Here is a 24,749-nt window from a genome sequence, read left to right on the forward strand (position 1 = left end):
ATCTCCACAATCTCAGAGCTCAAAACAAGCAAGCGGAGAAGCAAAGAGACAGATTAGAAGAAAAGACCACAAACACCTCAAGAATAAGTGCTGCTCTTGCTCAGCAGTATTTCTGAAAAGAAAGATGTCACCAGAGATTCATCATCCCTAGTCAGATGTGATTTGCGAAAACACTCTCTAAGAAATTAGATTTACATTATCTCTAGATTTTTATAGATATCAAACACTGATGTAATTTCAGTTATTGGCCATCAGATTGCATTAAAATCATCCTCTATCTCCATTAGAAAGGGGCTATAAGTTTGATAGACAGAATTAGTGGGATTAAATGGTTCATTGTAAACAGGTGATTTTAAAAGGTTCTCCAGTGGCATAAGGCTCACTTACACCACTCATTTGTGCCATTTATTAATTCCATTATCATAATAAGAGACCTAGGCTCCATCACAGATTAAAATTTTCACTCATCTATGAATTGTGTTTATTTCTGTCTGAGGCACTGAGACAGAAAACACCATCTCCATCAGAGGAGGAGCCACACTCAGTGAAAACCTCTGCTTGAAAGCAGTCCCTATTTATTGTTTGCGTTTTGTTTAGTTTTACTGTTTTATTTTTCTCTTAAAATATGATTATGGGTACTGCTTACTCATCACATTTTGTACAGCATAGCAGAAATACCCCAACAAAAAAGAGTGTTTTTTTTATATGGTTCTTCGAAAATTTTGTTCTTATCTCTTTGTATTTCTCTGAAGCAACAATTATTTGACAAATTGGAATATAATCTTCCTTTGGAATAAATGTCTTAAATACCTCTCTATGCGCCAAACTTACCTTCTCGCAGGAAAAGACAGTTGTTCAGTTAGAGTAGAAGAAACAATATCACAAAAAATCAAAGCATAAGTGTATATGAATTTAGAAGAGGTCCTTTTTTTTAATTAGTGTGTCAGAAGTGAAGATTTTCTCCTCACACAGCTCCAGAGGAGTATCACTCCTTTCCTGGTTTAGGTACTATAAATGCAGGTATTTATAGATTATGGCAGGAGTCATGAAATAACAACACTCCCCATGCTCTGTGGGTCCTCACAAATAATCCTATGTTTTGAAAGTTTTGGGACCCCTCTGTAAATCAGGTCTGGGATTTTACAAAAAGCCTCACTTAGAGCAGAGACCATTCTTTATGTGTATGTAGTCTGCACAGGGTTTAGGGACAGCAATCCAGCATCGTGAGTTCATAAAATATAAAACTTCTTTTGTCATTTGACTTTTATTAGAGGAACTATTCACTAAATGTCACTTCTGTCATAGAATCATAGAATCATTAAGGTTGGAAGAGACCTCTAGAGATCATCTAGTCCAACCCCCCTGCATACGCAGCTGAGAACTTTAACCTGTCATTGCTACAGCAAAAGCCTGGCTGAGATCATAAGACACCAAAGGGATAGGATTCAAATATCTGGGTAATTTCAAGCAAAATTACTAGATAGTAACTGAAAAACTTATGAGGGAAAAGAATCCCTTCCATCATTTTGTTTCCTTTGTATACACTTGCCAGTAATTTGGGTATTGCTACAGTTGGTCTCACTGCAGATTTTCAGTTACTTAGAAAAAAACAAGTAGACAACAGGAAAATAGTTATATAAAATCTGAAGTGATATTAATGAGTGAGACTAAGACGTAAAACATTATGGAGTCTGTTTTAATGATGTTGTCTATTTACTGTGTCTGAGAAAATTTCATTTGAGATTAAATTTGTTTGTATATAGAGGCAAGGTTTTCTAAGTATTAAGCACAAGATTTCATTGCAGGTTTTTTTTTGATCCATCACAAAAAATATACCCTAAAAAAATCCTCAACCTAATAGTATTTCAGAAATAGTATCATCAATTGCCCATGCTGTTTTAAAGATATACATACATACATAGATGCATACATATATAGTTAGTGTTACAACTGAAGTTTCATAACGTTTTGAAGAAAGCTCTTGTTGTTGGGAATCACACTGCTGAAAGCCATGTGGGCAGTCACCCACTCAACTCTACCCTAGGCACGGGCACCTAAGGAGCCTATGCTGGATCAGAGCAATGGACACAAGGACAGCAAAGGCACACAGTAACCACCAGAATCTTTTCCCAGCCTCCTATGGATGATAATTCCACCACTGCGGGGCCTCCCAAGGCAGAGATGAGGCCACATACTTAACAGGCCTTGCTGGAGTTTCCCAGCAAACGACACATTTGAGCCCACCTAGGCCATGGTGCCTGTACAGAGCCCAGGTGGGCCGGGCCATGAAGCCAGATCGTGGGCACTGAGGAGACTAATATCTCCATGGTTTGTGCCAGAGCATCCTCCTCCTCCTCCCTCCCAAGGCCCCTTAGCACTTTCACTTGGAGAAGAGGTGAATGCCATTTGCATTTTTGCCTAGCTACCTAGGATCTCATAGATCTCTACTGTGATCTCCCCTGGTCTGAAAATTTAGGAACATCTTTAGGATGTCATTTTTTTCATGGGAAATCTTTCCATAATGTGGATTTTCTTCATGGTTCTTCTCAGACTTCTCTCCATTTCTACAATATTCTTTTTGCAATGTTTGCAACATTTAAGAAGCAAAGACACACCCAGTGGTACAACAGTATTTTCTGTTCATTGAAGGAAGTCTCGGTAGATAAATGTTTTAACTGAAGAGCTATCCAGCTTTATTTCTAGTCCACCACTGTTTTCTTGTCTGATGAATTTTGCCAGATATGTATTTCGGGTGATAAATAAATTGCTCTTAAGAACTGAAGGGTCTGTAATAGAGAAGTGCAGGAAAGAAATAGTCAAGAAGAAAATTCAAATCATGTTATGAAATGTCAAAGGCAACTTGGATTCTTCTCACATTTTTCTACATAAAGCTCAAACTTCATGTACGTTTTGTTCAATCTTACTTCATTTTTTCCTAGCAAATGGCTGTGTCTTGCTAATAGTATAGAGCAGCATTCATGTGACTGCATTTTTCTTTGAAATAATGCACCTCTCAACACCAGCAGAAAAGTGACAGTGGATTTTCTTGGTGCTGAGATGCAATTTAACATCATCATTGATTTCTTTTCCTTAATTGCTAATTTAAGATCCCATTTACAGTCCATTGGTTTCATATTGGAAAGTGTGGCTGTGCTACAGCAGAAATGTAGCTACCAAACTCCAGCTGTAACTGCGTGAACTGATAATAATGGAAATGTGGAAATATAATAACGGCAATATGCACATGAACAGACAATGCTTTCCCAAGTGTACTGTGGCAGATATTAATGAAGATGCAAGGAACAGAGGGCCCAACTCACAGATCTCTCTCAGCAATACCATAAGCTACAGTAAATGCTATTTTCTGTGAACACAGGAGGAAGCACTGAGTTCAAAAGTACTGCCAGGTAAATTGCTCTGTCTTCAGAATGAAAAGTTCACATGCATGTGTTAATGAGGAAAAGAAATACAAAATTGTTGAACATCACCCCAAGCATTCAAACAAATCGCTTAGGCTGGCATTGAGGCATTGCACATAAATCCACCTCTTGTGTCTTGCCCCATTGCATCAGTGAAATTTTTTATCATTAATCTCTGTAGGGAGAGAGAGAGAGGGAAGAGGTTTCACCATGGATACTCATTACAGATATTCTACTGCTCACAGTCAACTGAAGTAGAAAACCAGTGGGTCAGAAAACTCATTTACCAGTAGTCTTTAAAGTACCAAGTCACGATACAGAACATCTTTAAAAAAATTGTTGTTGTTGTAAATTTATAGTTCTTTTGATTAAGCACAGTTCGCCCTGGCTCAGCTTGGGAAGATCACATCCAAGGGGGAGGCAAGTGTTTTCCCTGCTGAGTAGCAGATGCTGGCACAGTCTGATGCAAGCCACACATGCGGAACAGCCTTAGCCACCAAATTACAACCTAACCTGGTCACCTTTCTCTGAGATGCCTGCAAATAGATGTTTCACCCTTTCTGCAAATGGTGTGTCCACCTTTGCCTTGCACCTTGCGCGTCCAAGTGCTACCATCCCAGGGACAGAGGCTTTGCGCAGTGGCATCCCCAGCCCATCTGCGGCACTTTGGGGGCCAGCTGCAAATACCAGCAGTGCTCAGCTGTGGAGCAAAATGCTGTCTTATTATAGCCTGTTAAAAGCTCACACTTCTCTGAGAAGAAGGGATTGATCCAGAAACCCGTATGACAAGGGAGAGATAGATCTGCTTCTCCATGAAGAGCAACCTCGTTAGCGGCTCTAATTTAGCAGCCAGAGCTCTGTGTTTTCAATCACTCAGCAATTCGGCTCTGTTCCTTCCCCAGTACAGAGCATTTCCGATTTGAAGAATTGCTTTCCCATAATTAAATGAAAAAGGGTTGGTTGCAGCCCTCTGCACAAATTACTACCCAGTGAATGCAGAATAACGCATTTTAAGTAGTACTTTATTCTATTTATTGTGCAGGTATTGATGTGTGCTGGATTTGTTCTATTTTGGAAACACTGCCATGGTAACTAGTCTCTGCTGACAGAGGCTTTATGTCAGAGCTGCAGGGGAAGACGCAGAAGCTCAACTTCGCGCAGCAGCCGAGGAGAAGGGTGCCCTCACCAGCCTCACCAAAGCGGCACCACAGGACAATTTGGTGTGCCTGCATTCCCTTGAGCACGCTTCTTGCTGGGAAACTGGTGAGGGGAGGAAAGGGGCAGCCAGTGCTGCCTATTCCTGAGGCAGAGCTCAGCAAATCTTAGCTGTGTTTTTTTTTCAAGACTCTGCGGCTGCCCACAGAGGTTTAATCATTCACATGGCTTTGAAGAGGAGAAGAGCAGTATTAAATTAAGTTAAATTAACAGTGCTATTTCAGTGCCATCGATACTACCTCAGCCGGCGAGGCAGCCAGCGAGAGGTGTGTAACAGTAGCCAGCCTCTGCTTCTCTGCTGCCTGCACTGCTGCTGCCTTTGCTCTGCAGCTGGCAGTTTATGTGATGGCTCCACTGCTTTTCTGAGGTACCGACTAATGTTTTGGGCTTTCCTGGACTGCCATGGCTTGGTTTCACAGCTCTAAGCCCACTTCTCCTCATGCCCCCTCCTTTCATCGAGTCTTGGTGGAATCTCTTTGAGAGAAGCTGCAGCCACTGCTGTAGGGCTCAGTCCCTGTGCAGGTCTTGGGAGATGTCCACACTCCCATGCGCAGCTGCTTGGGGTTTTGCTGTCCCCAGCTCTACAGTCATGAGCTGCTGATTTCAGCAAGCCTTGTTGGTGCAGCACTCTTGAAACTGAGGATTTTCATAGGCATCAGTTGCATTTCCATCTTTTTAAGCAAAAGCTTGGCTTTGTCCTATACAACTGACAGCCTGATGCACTTCATTCTGGCTCTGCAAAGCTGTATTTGAACCCTATTCCAAGTGATGTTGGAAGAGGATTCCAACAGGGCTGCAGGTTTTAGCAGCAAGTCTGTTCTGAAAACAAGCTCTAAGAAACCTGTGTCCTGCTATGAATGTGCTCCTAGGTTTTGCACCCCTGGGACAATGCTGTGACTGGGGCTTGCTCTGCCTGGTCTATACTCAGGTGCACCGTGCCAAGACTGAGCCAAGAAGCACTGCAATGGCTTGCAAAGCGCAGAGCCCTTGCCAGAGTGATTAGTCTCCCACTGGTGAAAAAAAGCTGACAGTGTCTACTGCCAATAGGTGTTATTTTAAGCAGGCAAAGTACATATTTGCTTAGTGGCCTCTGCGGTATTGGAGGCACCCTGTTTACTTCCCATCTGCTTTCGCTCATTTGAGCCTCGTTAGGTTGCCTTTGCTAATGACATTTGTCAAAGTAACTCCCCAAATCACGAAGCAGTGGGAAGAAATATAAATGGAAAGGGATGACCTGAGTTTACAACGGGTTATTTGCAGAGACTTTTCTTCTTATGTAACGGCTTGAAAAAGAAAAAAAAAAAAAAAAAAAAGACTGGAAGACAAGCAGACATGCTCTCCTGCAACGGGGGAGAGGGGGTCATGAGGGGGAGCAGGAGTACAAGATCCATATGTTCGTTCTGCTTTGTCTCTGAGACTTGCAGCTCTGGGTTGCGATTTTGTGAAGTGTTAATTATAGGAGCCAGGGATGTCAGCAGTGCTTTTAGTAGAATAGCTTAGGTGCTGGGGGGGATGGAAATAAAAATAAAAATTACGGGGTGAGTAAAGGAATAGGACTAAATAAATAAGTGCCAGCTTTAGAAACCGCGTCCACGGAAGCCGAGTGCGCAGATGCCTCCCCGCCGCCTGCGCGCGCCACCGGGCGCCCGGTGCCGCATCCCGCCTCGATCCCGGGTTGCTAGGAAACCACGGGGCCGCAGGCTCTGCGAGCGGGTGCCGTTCCCAAAGGAGCGGGGAGGGAGCGGCTGGGCTCCCTCCGGGAAAGCTCCGTGTGAGGAAAGGGGCCGTGGGAGTGTGGGGGGGTGTGTGTCCCACAGCAGGGCCTTTAAAACAGGCTGCATGCACCCAAGGGGTGCTGCAATAGACCCTGCAGCTACATGGGTCAGTGGCAGTTTCGCCCGGGGAAGTAAAACCAGGGTAGATATTTTGGTTTTTGATCTCAAGACCGCTCAGGCAGCAAAGTGCTACTGAGTGATTTATCCACTGCCACGTGGAGGCTGGGAATAGAGAGGTGTGTTTGAGGGAATGAAAAAGGGGCGATTTCCCACGGCTTTCTTGGCTTGCCTGAGGGACAGGGCACCCAGCGCAACACACGAAGGGAGGCCTGACCCTGCCATGGCAAAAGCCCAGCTCTGCCCTCCCCACTGCCAGCATCTGCCTCGAGACAGCGGCAGTCAACCACGGTGAAGGACGGCAGGCAGAGATTTGAGCGAGGCCTCAGCCACTCGCCCCTGCACAGGACATCACTGCTTCCTGGGGCTGTGGGCGCCCGGAGCATCTGCCACTCCACAGTAGCAGGGCACCGAGGAGAAGGAGTACTTACTTGTGTGAAACCAGGCTGCCACCAAGGGCTGTGGCCCAGTCCAAAAGCTTCTCCCTGGTAGTGAATGCTGGGGAAAAAAATAAATTTAAATATTGTCCAGGATTAAGCTATTAGCAGGGTCAGAAGGGCATAAAGATGGGTGCTCTGTGCTCTGCAGATGAGCTGTTTTTTCTCCTGTGATGAGTCAAGTAGCAGGAAAACTTCCAAATTGCTTTCAGTTTGCAAGCCAGAAGGTGCTAAACTTCTCTCCACATCCCTGCTCCTGCCACTGAGTGACTCTGGGTTTCCAGAAGTGTGAATCTCCTGGAAATCTCCCGTATCAATAGTCCTGGTGCTTGCTGATCCCAGGTAAATCACCTGTTAATTCCCAAAAACTTCTAACTGGGCTGGTTGGCGGGACCAGAACATATAACCACAGAGCCGGCGCTGTTCATGCTGTCACAAGCTAAACAGTAATAGCAGCACTGGTCTTTATGTATTTAAACAAGCTATTCAAGAAAAAAAAAGTATATGTAAAAGTATACATAATATATGTGTATACAGATGCATATATATGTGTGTGTGTGTATATGTATACATATATATATATATATATATGCACAGCACAACTACAGAGTGGCACATCTGGACCTTCCTAGAATCATTGTACAGAAACGCACCACTACTAGGCTTAGAAACATCATTGTCTGTACCAAAAAAAAAGTTCCCAAATGTATGTAATTAATTTGCCAAGTGTCTGTTATTTGTTTTTAAGCTTCATAGTGGGACAGCAAAAACAGACATATTCTAGTATTCACATCATACTTTAAACAAAGTCCTGTTCATGATCTTTTCCCATCCAACCCTGTTCCCTGCAGCCATTCAGCACAGACATCTGACAGAAAGCGCACAACCAGCAAATCCCTCTGTTCTCAGCAGCACTGATAGTCCCTGATCTGGACTGTGTTTTAGTTCAAATTTTGACCATTTGTTTGCAGTTCTTTTTGTGGTAGCACCTATTTTCATGCAATATGTCTATCAGCTTCGGGAAGTAGGGTAATTGTTTTTCCATACCTATGTTCTATTCATATTAGAGCCTTTTAAAATTATTTTTACTATTCATTGCATTATGGATAAAAATAGACCCAATCCCTACACTTTCTGATCCCTCAAATCTGGCAGTTGCTGCAGGAGCACTATCTGTGTTGTGCAGGTCAATCCATACTCAAGAAGTTGAAGCACGGGGCCTTTAGCATAGAAGCATGATGAGAGACTCTTTGAGTGACCACTTCAAATGTTCTTCTCTTGCATGAGGACCTTTCTCTCTGAACCTACTGCTTATCATAAATAATAATAAAGGAGCCTGTGAGCTGGATTATTGAAATCCGCCTGGTCCTGTCCTTTCTTAGACCATCCTTCTTCCTGTAAACTTTCTCACTGTTTTGGACATACATTATTACAGCCATTTAAATATGCTAATTGGAGGAATCAACAGGCAGTGTCAATCACTTTGAAAATAATACAGGGCTTTGTCACTGTTATTAGTCAGGGCAGGATAAGTACAAGCCACAAGGCACCTGGGGAGGATAAGCCCAAAAAGTGCAGTCTGGCCGAGAGTCGGAGTTGCAAAATACTGACTGTATTTTGAGGCCATCGAGGGCCCCACTGGGCATGGGTACTCTGCCATCGTACAGCAAAACACAAAGTTAGTTCTTGAACAGGGTGTCTATGCACAAGTGGCACCACCTGGTCCTGCATGTGGAGGCCTTAAAAATTCCCTGGGAAAGAGCAAAGTTGTGAGGAGACAGGGCAGCCAAGCCCTGCTTACACAGGCTCAGTGCTGGGAGCATCCACAGGCAACGAGCCTCGGGCTGTTGTCAAAAGTGCTTCATCGCAACCGGTCGACAGCAGCGAGGTGTTTCATTTCAGCGTGGCAACAAAACCCATCGACCCTGGCAGGGGCCCAGCTTACCTAAGGCGGTAAGGCAGATTTCACTGGATGAACGTAAGTTGCCAACAGAGCTTTTTATTGCAGTCCAAGGTTATTTTCATAGCTTCAAATTTTATGCTGAGGCATCTTTTCAGAAGATCATTTCCCTTCAACCTTTTGAATCTCTGTAGGCAGCTTCTCTAATCTCGGCATGGTCTCTTGGCAAAGAGAGACAGCTGAAGGCATAAGGTAGCTCTTGTACTGTCTTGCTCCAGCCTTGAAGGGTTTGGTTTAAATCAAGAGCTCATGAAGGGATCTTTATTCAAGTTGCTGAAGCTATGTTGCATGTCCAGGCACTCTATGCTCTGACTGTTGAAAGTGATGTTCCTCAAGCACGTGGAGTTAATGCTGAATTTGCTCACCATATATTAATTCTAGATTGGGAGTTAGAAAGAACAGCTCCACACACTACTACATTATTAATGGCATCGTGGTTTCAGAGTCACATTTTGAACGAAAAACAACAAAAACAAAATCCAGAAAGATATTTGCAGACAGCATTAACATATTTCTTGAAGGATTGTTTGTGCTAGAAGATAAATATGTATATTGCTCCTCAAATGAGTAAGCATACAAACAGGATCTTCATTTTGGAAAACAAAGAATAAAAAAGACCCTAACAGACTACGTACAGATGGGATATTTAATTTTCTTATTGCTTTGGGACTCTTCTTTCCTCACCTAGTTCAGTGATCTGGCTTTTACTCAAGGTTTTAGAATGAAATATACCATGTTCTTAAGCATACTAAACTCTCCCTTAATTTCAGTCATTCCAAAAGGAATGGAGCTAAACAAAGGCATTCAAACCAAGGAAAACAGCACACAACACTTCACGAAAAAAAACTTATCTTTTAAAGTAATCATTGTATCTTTCTTTTGGATGACATTGTTTATTGTAAGACATCATTTTTATTAAATACACTGTAATACAAGAGACTTTCCATGTCATGTTGAGAGAAGCTGGTCACATGATTCACAAACAAAACTTTTAACACTGATATCTAGGCATCACTTTGAAATCAGCCAAGATGCAATGAAAGTTTTAAAGCAATGACTGCTATAACAAACTGCAAAACAAGAACCACTAAATATTTGCACAGAGACATCACATTTAAAAATAAATAAATAAATAGATAGGTAAATAAATAAATAACAGAAAAAAAAATGAAAGGAGAAAGATAGCTCTAAACACCAGGTCACAGTTTGGTGACAATATAGAGATTTATATTTATATGTAGACATCTCCCTCTCTCTATTATTAGATGACAAAGAGAGATATCTAGAAATATATACATACATAAAGGATAGGCGGAAAGCAGGGCTGGGACAAATATTTTGTAATTAATTGGTTCTCTCTCTACTGGTGATATAATTAAACATCAATGTTGAATTAAATTACTTGTATATAAAACATTCTTAGCTGCTTTTCTTTAAGATACAGAAAGATACATATAAGCTGCAAGATATAGGCCTCTAGAAAGATTTGACTTGATCTCTGTTTTCTTACATTTTCCTGTCAATATCAGCCTCACTACAAGCAGCTTCTACTATCCTTGCCCAAAGTAGTTAGTGTTTATAAAACACCAGCTGGTCGTCATGCAGAACCTTCTACAAGCAAACAAAAAAACCCCATAGACCTGGTCTAGAATGCATAGACGGTAAAATAATACACCCATCATTTCCCATTTCTTCTCCTGAGACGTATACTTAAAAGATGGCAAAATAGTCACTTGGTTGCTGTTGTGAAATTCACAGTGTTTTCCCTGCAACATGTAGACTTTTTTTTTGCTTCATATTTATGATGAATGTAACAAAATAAACCCAAAGCCCCCCCTAAAACAAAGGTATTTTAACTAAGGCTCTTCAAGGACCTCTTGATTCAAAGCAGCAGTGTTTCATCCCAGCCCTGACAACAAGAATATACAACTTCGTGTGCTATCAAAACCTTCATCTTTGATTAGAAACCCCCATCTCTTCCCCAGCCCCTCCCCACTTCCCTCTCTCACATTTTATAGCAGTATTTGAAATTCATTTACAGGCTGCAACAACCCAGAGACCACATATGCCAACATGTGCGCTGTACCTTAGTCATCCAGCGACCTGACCATTTTACTGGGTTATTTATCTCCTTTTTAAGAGAGTTTTTTAAAAGCTTACATCAACCACAACAAAAATAATCTATCTTAAAAAAAGGTGGGATAAAGGGATGGAGAATAAGAAATGAGAAAACTAGAAACAAAAGGAGGGACGGAAGGAGAAATTAAATAAAGAAAAAAAACAGAGAGAGGGGGTAAGAGAGAGGGAAAGAGGAAAAGAGAGAGAAAGAGAGAAAGGGAGAAAGAGAGAGAGGAAGAAAGAAAGAGAGAAAGGGAGAAAGAGAGAAAGGAAGAAAGAGAGAAAGAGAAAGGGAGAAAGAGAGAGAGGAAGAGAGGAAGAAAGGGAGAAAGAGAGCAAGAAAGAAAGAGAAAGAAGAGAAAAGAAGGAGTAAAAGGGGAAAAAGGAAAAATATATTTATCAAACCATATACAATATATAGATATATTGATTTACAAATCAAAGTAAGTCCTTTTAAAAAGGGTACACTCCATCATGCATCATGGGTGGCTGTTACTGTACAAATATCTGTTCACAATACTGAGTTCTGCAGATCTATGGAGGATGAAGGACAAAGTGTGGCGAATGCTGCTATTATTACCGCTGAATTTTAGCGTTCTCACCAGTGTCCTACAAGTTGTGTTGCAGTCTGAATAGTCCAGCTCATTCTTGGAATTATTTTGTTACTGCAGATGAATATAAAAAGCTAATGGAGCTGCACTGTTATTCCAGGACAATAAAACAATAGCACAAACCCCAAAATGATGGTAAATCCAACTCTGCTTTTGGAGCTCAGATGCTAATCTGTTCATTTCCTTGTGAGAAATCAACAAGTGATATGGGAATGGTAAAAATGTTTTTATGCAATCACTTAGGGGAAGAAAAAAGTGCTTGTCATTGTATCTCTGGCATTCTAGCACTTCCTCTGCTGCACACCAGTTAAAGAGTCGAGTCTTAAAAACATAGGAAAAGAAACATCAAAAGAAAAAAATGGTTTTGGTTACTTAGCAGACTTTTATCAATTTATTAACAGCACTCTATTCTAATTATCATTTGTAATCACATAGGTGTATGCAAATTTATACATATACACACAGCCCATAATGTGCATGCATGTCTGCACATATATAAATAAAATACAACAGACATACGCATACATGTATATGCTATGTGTGTGTATATATATATGCCATATGTAAACACACATATATAATATATATTATATATATGATCAGTTTATAGCGTAGCCCATAAAGACTTTTTAAATGAACCTGATTGTCATATTTACTCAGTGTACATGATTTAGCTAACAGTGCAAGCATGATGAATGTGCACATATACCCACCCCATACTGTGATTTGAACACATTTCTTCTTCTTTACTCATTTTGCTAAACTTACCCACCTTTTCATGAATAAACGCAAAACATGTATAGCTATAGTTAACAGCTTGTCTATTTTGATTATACATTGTAAGCACTATCAAGAACATTTATGATATAGGTCAAGGTTATTCATACCAGTGGCTCTGAAGAACATTTGGTCCTTTAGAAGTTTAACATACTGCTATGTTATTGCACAATGCATTGCAACGCTATTTATTTTCTGAAATAACTCTAAGAGTCTCACTAGTGAATCGAAAAGAAGATGTCTCTAAGTACAAATTCAGGGTTTTGTTGGTTTGTGTTTTTTTTTTTTGGTATACATTCTTTCAGTGTTTGCAAAACCCACCTGGTTGCTTTCAGGCTAGAGCCTGCTTTCCCACAGAAGAGCATCTCAGATGCTTTTTTTTTCTAAAGCTCCTAAGAAACTAAGAGAGAATGTATCAGGCAGAAGCTTCCCCTACCAACACCTGCAATCCTTTCCCATCATACAGCCTCAGCAGTCTCTGGCATCTTCCTTCTCCCCCTTCTGTTTTATTGAAAATGAACTTCAAAATCCTTCAAAAAGCAAAATTCAGATTCTCAAGCAGATGGGTTTCACTGGATGCTCATCATTATCCAACTTTCAGTGTGAACTTCCAAGACAGTCTATATAAAATCTTAAGGCCCATTTTGTAGGAATCTTCCTCTGGCTTTTTGAGTGTTTCCAGTTCAGCAGAAGATAAGAAATAACACTTAGTTTATTAAAGAAATACTGAGTATGGCTTCATAGTTACACTGTCATGTTTATTTGTAATGCTGCCTTTTCAATGACATTAAGAAGGGTAAAACTCCATTACTGTCCAGTAAACTTTTCTTCCAAAAATGTTCGAAAAATCTTTACTACTAGTTCTAAAAATTTCTGAAGAAAAAAACTAAAGTGCCTCAATACATAATATATGCAAGCAAATCATATACTAAAAATGTCATGGGAACACTTACAAAAATAAAATGCTTAATTTATTAAATAAAATACCCCTAACATAGATGGAGGACTATTTTGATCTGGCTCATATTGTTAAGAAGAAACAAACGAGAAAAAGAAAAGAAACATAACTTTTTTTTGCAGTAATGCCCCCTCACAGAGGGAGGCAAAAGTCTTGAGGAATAGGTAGGGTAGGGTTTTTTTTTTTTGTAAGAATTCATATTAAAAATAATCCTAACTCTAAATCAGAAATCTTCAACTTCCAGTTTGAAAAATAACAGATATGCCCATGCAGTTGTCAAAAACACAGTGGCCATGCAAATGCTGTACACGTACAATGCCCATCCAAACAAAAATTAATAATTTAAGAAAGAGTGGATGCTCAGAATGACAGCACTAGTACTGACAGGAATGTAGTGCTGAGCTCTGGTGTGTGCCCTCTGACTAGCAAGCCATAACCTCAGAGTCACATTTGTTTTCTCCAGGGATCTCACTATTCTCTGCCATGGCTCAAACATAACCAGCAATCTCTGTGCTTTACATTACTCATGTAGTATCAGCCTGTTGTATCTGTAACATTGTAAAGGCATTTTAACATAGCTAATGTCCTCCATTAGCTCCATTTAATGAAATATAAGTTATACCATTATGAGTTTGCTATGCATAATAGGGTGTACTACAAGATGAATGACAGTTTCTGCACAAAGGGCATTAGTCGATGAAGACCATGCATGGTTTCGGCTGCATGGTTGGAAAAAAAAGAAAAAAAAAGAAAAGATAAAAAGATTTGAGGAAGTAAGGAATATGCTGCTGGCCAAGCACAGTATAAGATACGCCAGCCCCAGAATCAATAGCTTGCCCTATCTTTTATCAAAACCATTACTTCAACACTTGATCCTGAAATTAATACTGTACATCTGTAGCTTCAGTCTTTATTACCAAAGATGAGCTGGAAAACATTTCTATACCAATGGCATGACAATATGGGCATGTGTTTAGTTTATCATGATGTACCATAATTGTGTGCGCTGCAGGCAGCATCTTTTTCCCTTTTACCATAGACTTGTATCTGTTAATGAAAAGTGCTGGCCAAGCATCAACTTGAACAATCTCTCCAGGAAAGTGCTAAACTCCCTCTTGCTTCCATCAAATCATTTCAGTGTTTTTTTTTTTTTAGTGGAGTTGGATGCCATCTGATCCCATAGTTTCTCCAGACAGTGCATCTCACAATGCTGTTTTTTCGCCATTTGGCGTTATCCCCACAAGAAATAAGCTTCATGTAGACAACAGTAGGCTTCTTGTCCACCCACATGCTGAAGCAAAAAAATTGAGGTGAATCCATAGAAACTCCCAGTATCTGTACAGCAGAAATCACAAAGTTCGAGTCAAATATATTTTTCCCTTTTTTTCATCCACATCAAAGGCATGAATACAACAAGGCATTGTTAGTTGTGGTGGGCAAACTGGAGAGTCTGCTGATATAACAGATCAGGTTTTTAAGGCCTTTGTCTATGCAGAGTTACAATAATGCAGAAGCCAAATTGATTAGAAAGAGAGAAGAGAGAAAAAATGATAGAAACTGAAAGACAGAGAGAGAGAAAAGAGATATGTCTCAATAATGTCTTAAATGTCAGTACTGTGTCTACAGATGGAGAAGTGCACATTGCTTGCCCTTTGAAAGCTTCTCCACAACTTTGTCATTAATACTGTCAAAGTTAAGAACACATTTTAATGGAGTTCAGCGGCAGTTGAACACATTCATTCACGCAGCCCATAAGAAGAAATGCTAGGAGGCGTTAGCCTAAAATATCCAGGTAGACTGGAGATGCCTTGGCCAAGTTCTGGAGAAGGGAATGGATTTCTTTGATGTTGAGCCTCATGTGAGGCTCTCGTTGCCAACAGCCCAGCATCAAGTCATACACTTCCTTGGGGCATGTGCGAGGTCGCTGCAGGACTCGGCCCTGAGTGATGCACTCAATCACCTATGAAAAATCACAAAGAAAGGATCAGTGTGATTGTGCAAACTACATGAGACTCACCTATAAAAGAGTTAGCTTCTCATGGCAGTCTCAGAAAATCTCCAGAATCTTTCAATTTATTGAAGACTGGTTTAGAACAGCCACTCTACAACAATGACATGTCTTGATGTGTAACAGAAATCGCCCAAAGTCAGGTAAGATCCTTTCCATTGCCAAAGGAAGAAGCTACATCCCAACTTGGTCCAATTGTACTTAAATTAACTCCTATCCTTCTACCTTAAGGGAGAAAAGAGTGAAAAAGATGAACTTCAACCATAGTGTTCAAGACAATGCCATAAATACTTACAATCAGAGTTACTGCTTTGACTAAATATATTTCTATCCCTTTCATGGAGAAGCCACATCATCATATAAAGTGCCATCCTTCCTTATACACACCTCGTTGTTTGAGAGCTGATACCATGGCTGTTTGCCATAGGTAAAGATTTCCCATAAAACAACCCCCAGGCTCCAGACGTCACTTTCTGTGGTAAACTTCCTGTACATGATACTCTCTGGAGGCATCCAACGAATGGGCAGCATGGTGTGGCCCCCAACCTGAGAAAGACAAAGGAAAGAGTCAGAAGTAATTGCTTTAGACTCTCATGAGCAGAGTCATGATGGCAGCAAGAGGCTAAACCAGAGAATGCTAAACATTTCCTTTTTGCCGTTCATCTAATTTCGTAAGAAGCAGTAAGCTATGATCTGAACTTCTCTCTTCCAGAGCAGCAATTATTAACATGACAGATTTCTCAACAGAATCTCCTAAGGAACTGTTTCTGAAGAACCAAATTTCTAACATATATTTGGCACTCCCTAACCAAGGAAATGAATAAACACTGAAATTATTGATTAACCAAACCTGTTAATCTATTTTAAGTTAGGCCAGTTTTACACTCTCTTTTAAAAGCAAGGAAACTGTGAAAGATGCAGGTAATGAAATCTTCAATGACGATTCTCCTAGAAATTCTGTCATTTCAACTGAGATCCATGAAGACACAGTGCTTCGACAGTATGACAAATAGGATCTGAACCTAAGATTTAATATCTTACTTTGAATGAATTAAACCAATGTTATTGCCTTTGCAAATGTAATGAATGCCTGAAATTATTTTGTTCCACTTTAACTACCCAGCCCTACATAACTTCACAAAGATATAATCACTTGATAAAAAATAACTTTTAAGATGTAGACAACTGTGCCAAATGAACACAATCTGAATTCTCTAGGAATCTTTTCCTGAAAGAACGACATTGTGAAGGTCTCTAATCTACTAATTTTCTTCAAAATACTACATTTAAAAAAACTGAGCTACTTAACCTTAATTAAAAAAACAATCTCTTACTTTTATTCCCATTTCTTAAATGATTCGTTTTTCCCAGTATGTCACATTGTGATTGGATCAATAAATGAATAAATCAAAGACTTCTAAAACAGCATAACCACCTGAGCTGCTGTGACACAGATATATAGATATTCTAGGTACTTTTGCATCAAGGCAGCTGTGAATACCTGAGCAAGAAAAAAAAAAAAAGCTTTTCCAAGGACATCTAACTTTTGATTAATTCTCATTTTCCTGTCTGAAAATGTATTGTCTGAATACATCTGGATTATTACTTTTGATTAATTCTTATTTTCCTATTGGAAAATGCCTATTGTGAGGTCACAAGAGGCCCATTGTGAGACGGACCATCGTGAGGCAGCCCATTGTGAGGTCATGAGAGGTCCGTTGTGAGGAGGCGCATTGTGAGGTCACAAGAGGCCCATTGTGAGGCAGCCCATTGTGAGGTAGCCCATTGTGAGGTCATGAAAGTCCTGTTGTGAGGAGAGGCCCATTGTGAGGGCACGAGAGGCTCATTGCGAAGCGGCCCATTGTGAGGTCACGAGAGGAGCATAGTGAGGCGGCCCACTGTGTGACGTCCTATTGTGAGTTCACGAGAGCCCCATTGTGAGGTGGCCCATTGTGAGGCGACCTATGCTGAGGCAGCCCATTGTGAGGTCACGAAAGGCCCATTGTGAGGTCATGAGACACCCATTGTGAGGCAGCCCATCGTGAGATCACAAGAGGCCCATTGTAAGGTCACAAGAGCAGCATTGTGAGGCAGCCGATTGTGAGGTGATGAGGGGCCCATTTTGTGGCGGACCACTGTGAGGCCGTGAGAGGCCCATTGTGAGGTCACGAGAGGCCCATTGTGAGGCGGCCCATTATGAGGTAGCCCATTGTGAGGTCACGAGAGGCCCATTGTGAGGCAGCCGATTGTGAGGCGGCCCATTGTGAGGTCACAAGAGGCCAATTGTGAAGCAGCCCATTGTGAGGTGGCCCATTGTGAGGTCATGAGAGGCCCACTGTGAGGCGGCCCATTGTGAAGTGGCACATTGTGAGGCGGCACATTGTGAGGCGACCCATTGTGAGATGACGAGAGGCCCCTTGTGAGGCAGCCCATTGTGAGGCAACCCATTGTGAGACGACGAGAGGCCCCTTGTGAGGCAGCCCATTGTGAGGCAGCCCATTGTGAGGTCATGAGAGTCCCATTGTGAGGCAGCCCACTGTGAGGCGGCCCATTGTGAGGTCACAAGAGGCCAATTGTGAAGCAGCCCATTGTGAGGTGGCCCACTGTGAGGCAAGGAGAGGCCCATTGTGAGGCGGCCCATTGTGAGGTGACCCATTGTGAGGTCATGAGAGGCCCATTGTGAGGTGGCTCATTGTGAGGTCACGAGAGGCACATTGTGACGTCAGGAGAGGCCCATTGTGAGGCGGCTCATTGTGAGGTAATGAGAGGCCCACTGAGAGGTCACGAGAGGTCCATTGCGAAGCAGCCCATTGTGAGGCGGCGCATTGTGAGGTCACAAGAGGCCCATTGTGAGGTGGCTTATTGTGAGGTCACGAGAGGCCCACTGTGAGGTGGCCCTTTGTGAGGCGACCCATGGAGAGGCAGCCCATTGTGAGGTCATGAGAGGCACACTGTGAGATCATGAGAGGCCCATTGTGAGGTGATCCATTGTGAGGTCACAAGACGCCCATTGTGAGGTGGCCTATTGTGAGGCGGCCTATTGTGAGGTCACGAGAGGCACATTGTGAGGTGGCACATTGTGAGGTGACGAGAGGCCCATTGTTAGGAGGCCCATTGTTAGGAGGCCCATTATGAGGTCATGACATACCCATTGTGAGGCGGCTCATTGTGAGGTCACAAGAGGCCCATTGTGAGGTCGCCAGAGGCCCATTGTGAGGCGGCCCATTGTGACGCGACCCATTGTGAGGTCATGAGAGGCCCATTGTGAGGTCATGAGAGGCCCGTTGTGAGGCGGCCCATTGAGGGGTGATGAGAGGCCCATTGTGAGGTCATGAGAGGCCCATTGTGAGGCGGCCCATTGTGAGGCGACGCATGGTGAGGCAGCCCATTGTGAGGTCACAAGAGCCACATTGTGAGGTCATGAGAGGCCCATTGTGAGGCGGACCATTGTGTGATATCCCATTGCGAGGTCATGAGAGGCCCATTGTGGGGCGATCCATTTTGAGGCGATCCATTGTGAGGCAGCTCATTGTGAGGTCACAAGAGGCACATTGCTAGGCGGCCAACTGTGAGGCGGCCCACTGTGAGATCATGACAGGCGCATTGTGAGGCGGCCCATTGAGAAGTCACGAGAGGCCCACTGTGAGGTAGCCCATAGTGAGGCAGCCCTTTGTGAGCTCACAAGAGGCCCATTATGAGGTGACCCATTGTGAGGAGGTAGGAACTTAAGGAAAAATTTCTTGACAGTGAGGGTGACAGAGCACAGGAACAGGCTGCCCAGAGAGGTTGTGGAATCTCCTTCTCTGGAGATCTTCAAAACCCGCTTGGTTACAGTCCTGTGCCACGTGCTCTAGGTGACCCTGCCTGTGTAGAGGGGCTGGACTAGATGACCTCTAGAGGTCCCTTCCAACGTTAAGCATTCTATGATTCTATGAATCTGTGATTCTAATGTTGAAACAGCAAATGGAAGGAAAGCTCAATAGAAGTTCAGTCAGGATTCACAGTATTTCTAAATCACTCAGAAACTGCATTTCTAGCTACTTGTCAGTAACTCAGTATTAGTATAACCTACCAAAAATACAGCTGTTGCTATTAGCATTTAACTCTGTTCCATAGACTGACACAAATAAACGTTCACTACTGATCCCATCAAAATTGAAAAAGATATTAAAACTTTCATGGATGTGGTCTATTACTAGGCATATCTCCTCCCAGCCCTACCTGAGATGCTTTGCAAGTGAGTGAACGATATTTTTGTCCAATGTGCTGATTGAAAAGCAGGACTCCAAAGTTTAAGTCCTGGCTACACTGTGGATTTGTTTCTGACTCAATATAGGTTGCAGCACAGAGGCCTAAGCACCATTCAAAAAGAGACCCAACTCCTGCTGCTTTCAGTCGAACTTAAAAACATACACATGAGCACTCAAGTCGACAAGAGGATGGATGCACACTTTTTAAGTGTTTTGCTCAATTAGGTGCATTCATCTCCATGCTTCCATTTACCTGTCCAACAGGCAGAAGTGCTATAAGGCTCCATTCAGCAGATTTTTTAACGGTCTTTGACTGAGAAGTCCATCAGAAGGAACAGAGAGTTTAAAGTAACATATCAATATGCTTTGATTTGCCATTTTACCATAAGCTAAACTGAACATGGCAACCAAATGACTCCTTATCACCACTGTTACTCCCTGCTCAAGTGGTACTTCATTAGAAAGTCAAAAAAGTTAGTCCCTTAGAAACATGGAACCACATACACCCAGCCAAAGGGCAAGTGCCATTAAAAGGTGATTAGTGATGACAGACTTTTGGGCTCATCAAATATTAAAATGGCTCTTAGATCTCTTCATCATATAGCCTCCACAATTGGTTGTTTTCAACAATTTCTTTGAGTCATTCCTTAAAAATTAATGAAAGCTATAAACAAAAAAAAAGTCTCTATTTTTTCTTATTTGCTACATCCTACATTGGCAGATTTTAAAAAAGCAATTAAAAAAAATCCAAATCTTCCTTTCCCCTAGTTCCTTGCTACAGCAGCACAATGTAGTTGTGGTAGGGCTGTGTCCTGAGTTTTCAGTGTCATTTGGTTAAATAAATACTCCTGGAGCAATCATGACAAATGACTGCCAAATGATAGATGTTGCAATGAACAGACCTAGTTGTCTGTCTCTGCAGTCATAGCAAGACTGACTCATCAGTACTGACACTTACGAAGAACTTGATATACAGATAAGCATACACCTTTGGCATTTGGCATTCTTCATGAGGCTGCACAACCACACACAGCCAGATATGGCATCCTTTCTTATTCTTGGAGACAGAAGACTTTAGCAGGCAGACCATCAAGCTGGGACTGAGAAGTCATGACATCTATCCAGCTCTATCACTGCTCTTCTCTATCATCTTGGACAAGCTACTTTTAATGCCTTAGATTACTTAGGAAAATAATATTTAGGCTCTTGGCAAACTACAAGGCGTCAGCTATGATTATAAAGGGTCTTCTCCTTGCCAGACTGTATTGCAAAGGAGATGTAGGAGAAACATTTGGTATTACCTGTGGTAGGCTGAACATCTTCCATCCTATCGGGTTTGATAGCAACTTCAACTCTCATCTCAGTTCAGCTATATCAAAAACACAGGCCAAGGTCTGGTTAAAGGCACTTTCCCTAAGTGCATATTTCTTTCTCTATTAGTGGTCAATGGTCATGGAGTCAACAATTACTCAGCCCTGAAATGCACTTAGGGCAGTGCTAGATACAACCTTAAAACAAAGCATCAGTGCTTTGTGCTTCAGTGCTTTCTTGAATTGAGGCCTATGACTTGACATTGCAGGTTCTCGGGATGCCTGTGACAAATTGCCAGCCAGCTGTGAGGCTCCTTTTGTCCTTATGGCAGTGATGAGTCCAAGGACTCACAGCTGTGCCCCACTGAACTGAGGTAGAGTTGTAGAGTGCATTTTTGCTAATGTTGCTAAGCTCATAGCAAAGTTAAGGGGAAATCCCCAAGAAGAGTCAATAAAGGAAACATGAGTATATGGATCAAACTGGAAAAGTGCTCGGTGCTTCAGGAGAAACCTTCTTCTCATATTTTGTGAAGAAATACAAATAAGTACTATACTTTCAGATATTATGGACATCCTGTAGAATGAATTCCCTTGTACATTACACTGTAATTGAAGTGTTGCTTGATACATATATTTTTCAAAATGTTCAAGAGCTTAGCAGACTACTACTGCAGCTAAACAACATCCTTAATATTAAATCTAGCTAAAGTTATGACAGGTTCAAGAGTATTATACATTTAATTTAATAAGACATTACTTTAAAAGCTGTATTGCAGCAGTAGCAGGGCTGCAAAAAAGACAATTTTATGGATACAAATGGTGGTATATTTTTTCTGGTGCTTACTTGAGGGCAGTTTCTTTATGATGGTTCATTTTTATTTGGAATTGCACTTCTGTAGATCTCTGCAGTGACTTAGGTACTTCCAAACGTCAGTTTATGCAAGCAAGCACTCTCTAGCCCTGCTTTATATTGTTTACTAGCAATATTGGGCTAGAATCTACAGCAGAAGGCCTGGCAAATTAGCTCTTGCAATGTGCACGCTATCCACAGGGAGGAGACTGCTATGTTGAATCTCTGACTCATGATGCTGCTCTCCAGTTTGAAAGGGAAACTGCCACTCTATTCCACATATGAAATGTTGTTACATTTTCGACAATGCAATGTCATTCCACTTGTCACCACTTTCAGCACTCATCTTTCAAATGAATTTAGCACTTTTGAAAGGTGGCAGGTAATCAGACCTTGAACATTCCCTTTGTCTATTTGAGAACATCAAGTTTAAAGGATCATGGTGCACATATGCCTTAGCTTTGAAGCGGGAGGAGGGTCTAATTCTTTGTTAAAGAGTTTGCTAAAGTTTGTTCAATTTCTAGTTTCAGATGACCCTTATCATGATTTGTGGACAGTGACAAAATGATGGAGCTTGTCCACTACAGTATTTTCTATACTAAGAAGTAAACCAGGCCTGCAGTACAGAATTCCATTGACAGAGTTTTTTGCAGGCATGGGTTTGCGCCCATCCATCCATCCATTCAATGTCAACCCAACCTTGTGTCGCCTCAGACAAATGCTCTCAACTGACTGTCATCAACCTGCTATTTCCCAACATCACTCAAAAATTTATCTGTCAACACTCTGCTTTTGTCATAGTTACAACCTTTCCAGTCCAACCACCATGAGAAAACAAAGCCCTGTTGTCTCACAAAATAGTCCAGTATATTCCAGAAATGTTTCTCTACCCATTAGTCTGCCATGCTTTAATGCCATGCTTTAGTTGGGAAGACGCTATGAGGGAGATCCCAGGGAAACTGACCTAAAGAAGAGGCATGGAAAAAAACAGGCTCTATGTGGAGCTCCACAGGTAAGACACAAAGAAAGACCTAGCAAAGGCACAAGAAAAAATGTTGCTAACACAGCCCCAAATAATTCACTTGAGACTTAACCCTTGTCCATGTGCAGCAGGAATAAAGGGATGGCTGGGAGGACTCCAGCACAGCCACAACGGAGGCAAGATCTGAGGAGCTTGGGTTCAAAGGGCTTGGGGGCCCAGCAGCCAGGCAGTAGGGTGCTGTAGGGTCTGACGAAAACAGATGGAGCAATCTCTCTTCCCATTTAATACTGGTGACCATAGGTGGAAAACTGCTACCGCAGCCCCAGAGGGAAGTTTATGCCCCACTTGCTGCTGTTGAGGTGCCTTTATCACATCTTCATGAGATAAGGAACGTCCCCAGCAGCATCCTCCAAAGGGACTGTACGTGCTGAAACATCAAAATGTTCTGCACTTTCCCTATGCACTCCTAGAGAAGCCAGCAAATCCAATGAATAGCTCTTGCAGACATCATATTAGATAATCTAGTGTTTCTGATCCCCACCTTTAAGCAGTTGTTTCCTCTGACTTCATGCAGTAAAAAAGTACAGCTACCAGCTGCACAATCTTGGAAAAGAGATGTCTTCATTTATGTTCACAATTCCCGAGTTCCCATGATTCTCTCAGTACAGCATTGTAATAACACGGCATAGTGCTTCATATACTCTCTAAAGACTAGTAATGCTCTTTTTGCCAACAGAATTAAAGTAATCTTGGTAAAAGTTTACTTGGTGAGCCGAATGAAACTGAATAAGTTATGAGTTTCAGCCCCAGTCCTGCCCAGTGCTTTGTCTGGCTTGACAGCATTATCTCTACAGAGCCTGGTGGACCAGCAGCTCTGCCCAAGGCCAGTTCTTTTGCATTTCAAGCAGTTCAGCATATGCTTCAATTAACTTTCATGTGACAAGTATATATTCAGTCTTTTGATGTAGCTGGATACTAGCTTATTAAACTGGGACTAAGCTATATCTTTTGATTCCTTTATTCATCTACCTCTAATAATACATCCTGTGCATTTGGGAGATTACAGAGATTCACTGTTTATCTTTTGGTCTTGTGACTTATTCCCTTAACTCAGGTTTATATAATTACAGAGAAACATTCCCTGCAAAGACTATCATGTTTTATTGCTAAAACTGAAAGTGTCTCCTTCTCTTGGTGAACATATGCTCTTTCTTCCTCAGAAAATGCTGGCAAATTTTTTCTCTCAGTACAAAAAATATGTATCAATAATTATTATTTTCATTTCTTCCATGCAAATGGTCTTTCAGGCAAAGACAAATTCTTCTCTAAAAATATCATCAATCCTATCCTGTTCAATTGCAGAAAACACTATCTTATTTTCACAGTCTCAGTCTGGGTAACAAGCAATACCATTCTAGCATATGAGGTTACTAAATTATGATATAAACTGGATATTTGCCAATGGCAAAAGATATGACCTTTCATTTTCATTTTAACCCAGTTTAGCTCATCTTTATTCAACAGAGACTTGTGTCTTAAGTTTTTTATTAATTCTAACGTTCTAATTTGTCTTCATAAAATCACAGAATGGTGAGGTTGGAAGGGACCTCTGGAGATTATCTAGTCCAACCCCTTTGCTCAAGTAGGGACACACTGAGCACGTGGCACAGCGCTGCATCCAGGTGGGTTTGGAAGATCTCCAGAGAAGGAGATTCCACAGCCTCTGTGGGCAGCCTGTTCCAGGACTCTGTCATACTCACAGTAGAGAAGTTCTTTCTCACATGGAGATTAAACTTCCTGTGTTTTAATTTGTAGCCATTAACCCTTGTTCTGTCGCTAGTCAACACCGAGAAGAGGTTGGGCCCATCCTCTTTACATTCTCCCTCAGGTATTTTATGCATATTGATAAGATTCCCTCCCAGTCTTCTCTACTCCAAGCTAAACAGGCCCAGCTTACTTAAG

The 24,749-nt window shown here is 41.7% G+C and overlaps 1 protein-coding gene across 2 annotated transcripts in view; it reads right to left on the bottom strand.

Annotated features, from left to right (window-relative positions):
- Positions 1-14,627: 14,627 nt before the first annotated feature.
- The window catches only part of NTRK2 (neurotrophic receptor tyrosine kinase 2), a 184,191-nt gene continuing 174,069 nt past the window's right edge, over positions 14,628-24,749 (bottom strand). For both annotated transcript variants that reach the window (XM_088535244.1, XM_088535247.1), the window contains 2 exons: positions 15,783-15,941; positions 14,628-15,347 (listed from right to left, as the gene is read on the bottom strand). In XM_088535244.1, coding sequence (XP_088391370.1) covers positions 15,162-15,347; positions 15,783-15,941 — 345 coding nt within the window. In that variant the 3' untranslated portion in view covers positions 14,628-15,161. The remainder of the gene's footprint in view (positions 15,348-15,782; positions 15,942-24,749) is intronic.

Source organism: Tinamus guttatus, unplaced genomic scaffold (genome assembly GCF_059628265.1).
Source record: "Tinamus guttatus ecotype Peru unplaced genomic scaffold, ASM5962826v1 Tinamus_guttatus_pri_ptg000620l, whole genome shotgun sequence".
NCBI lineage: Eukaryota > Metazoa > Chordata > Aves > Tinamiformes > Tinamidae > Tinamus > Tinamus guttatus.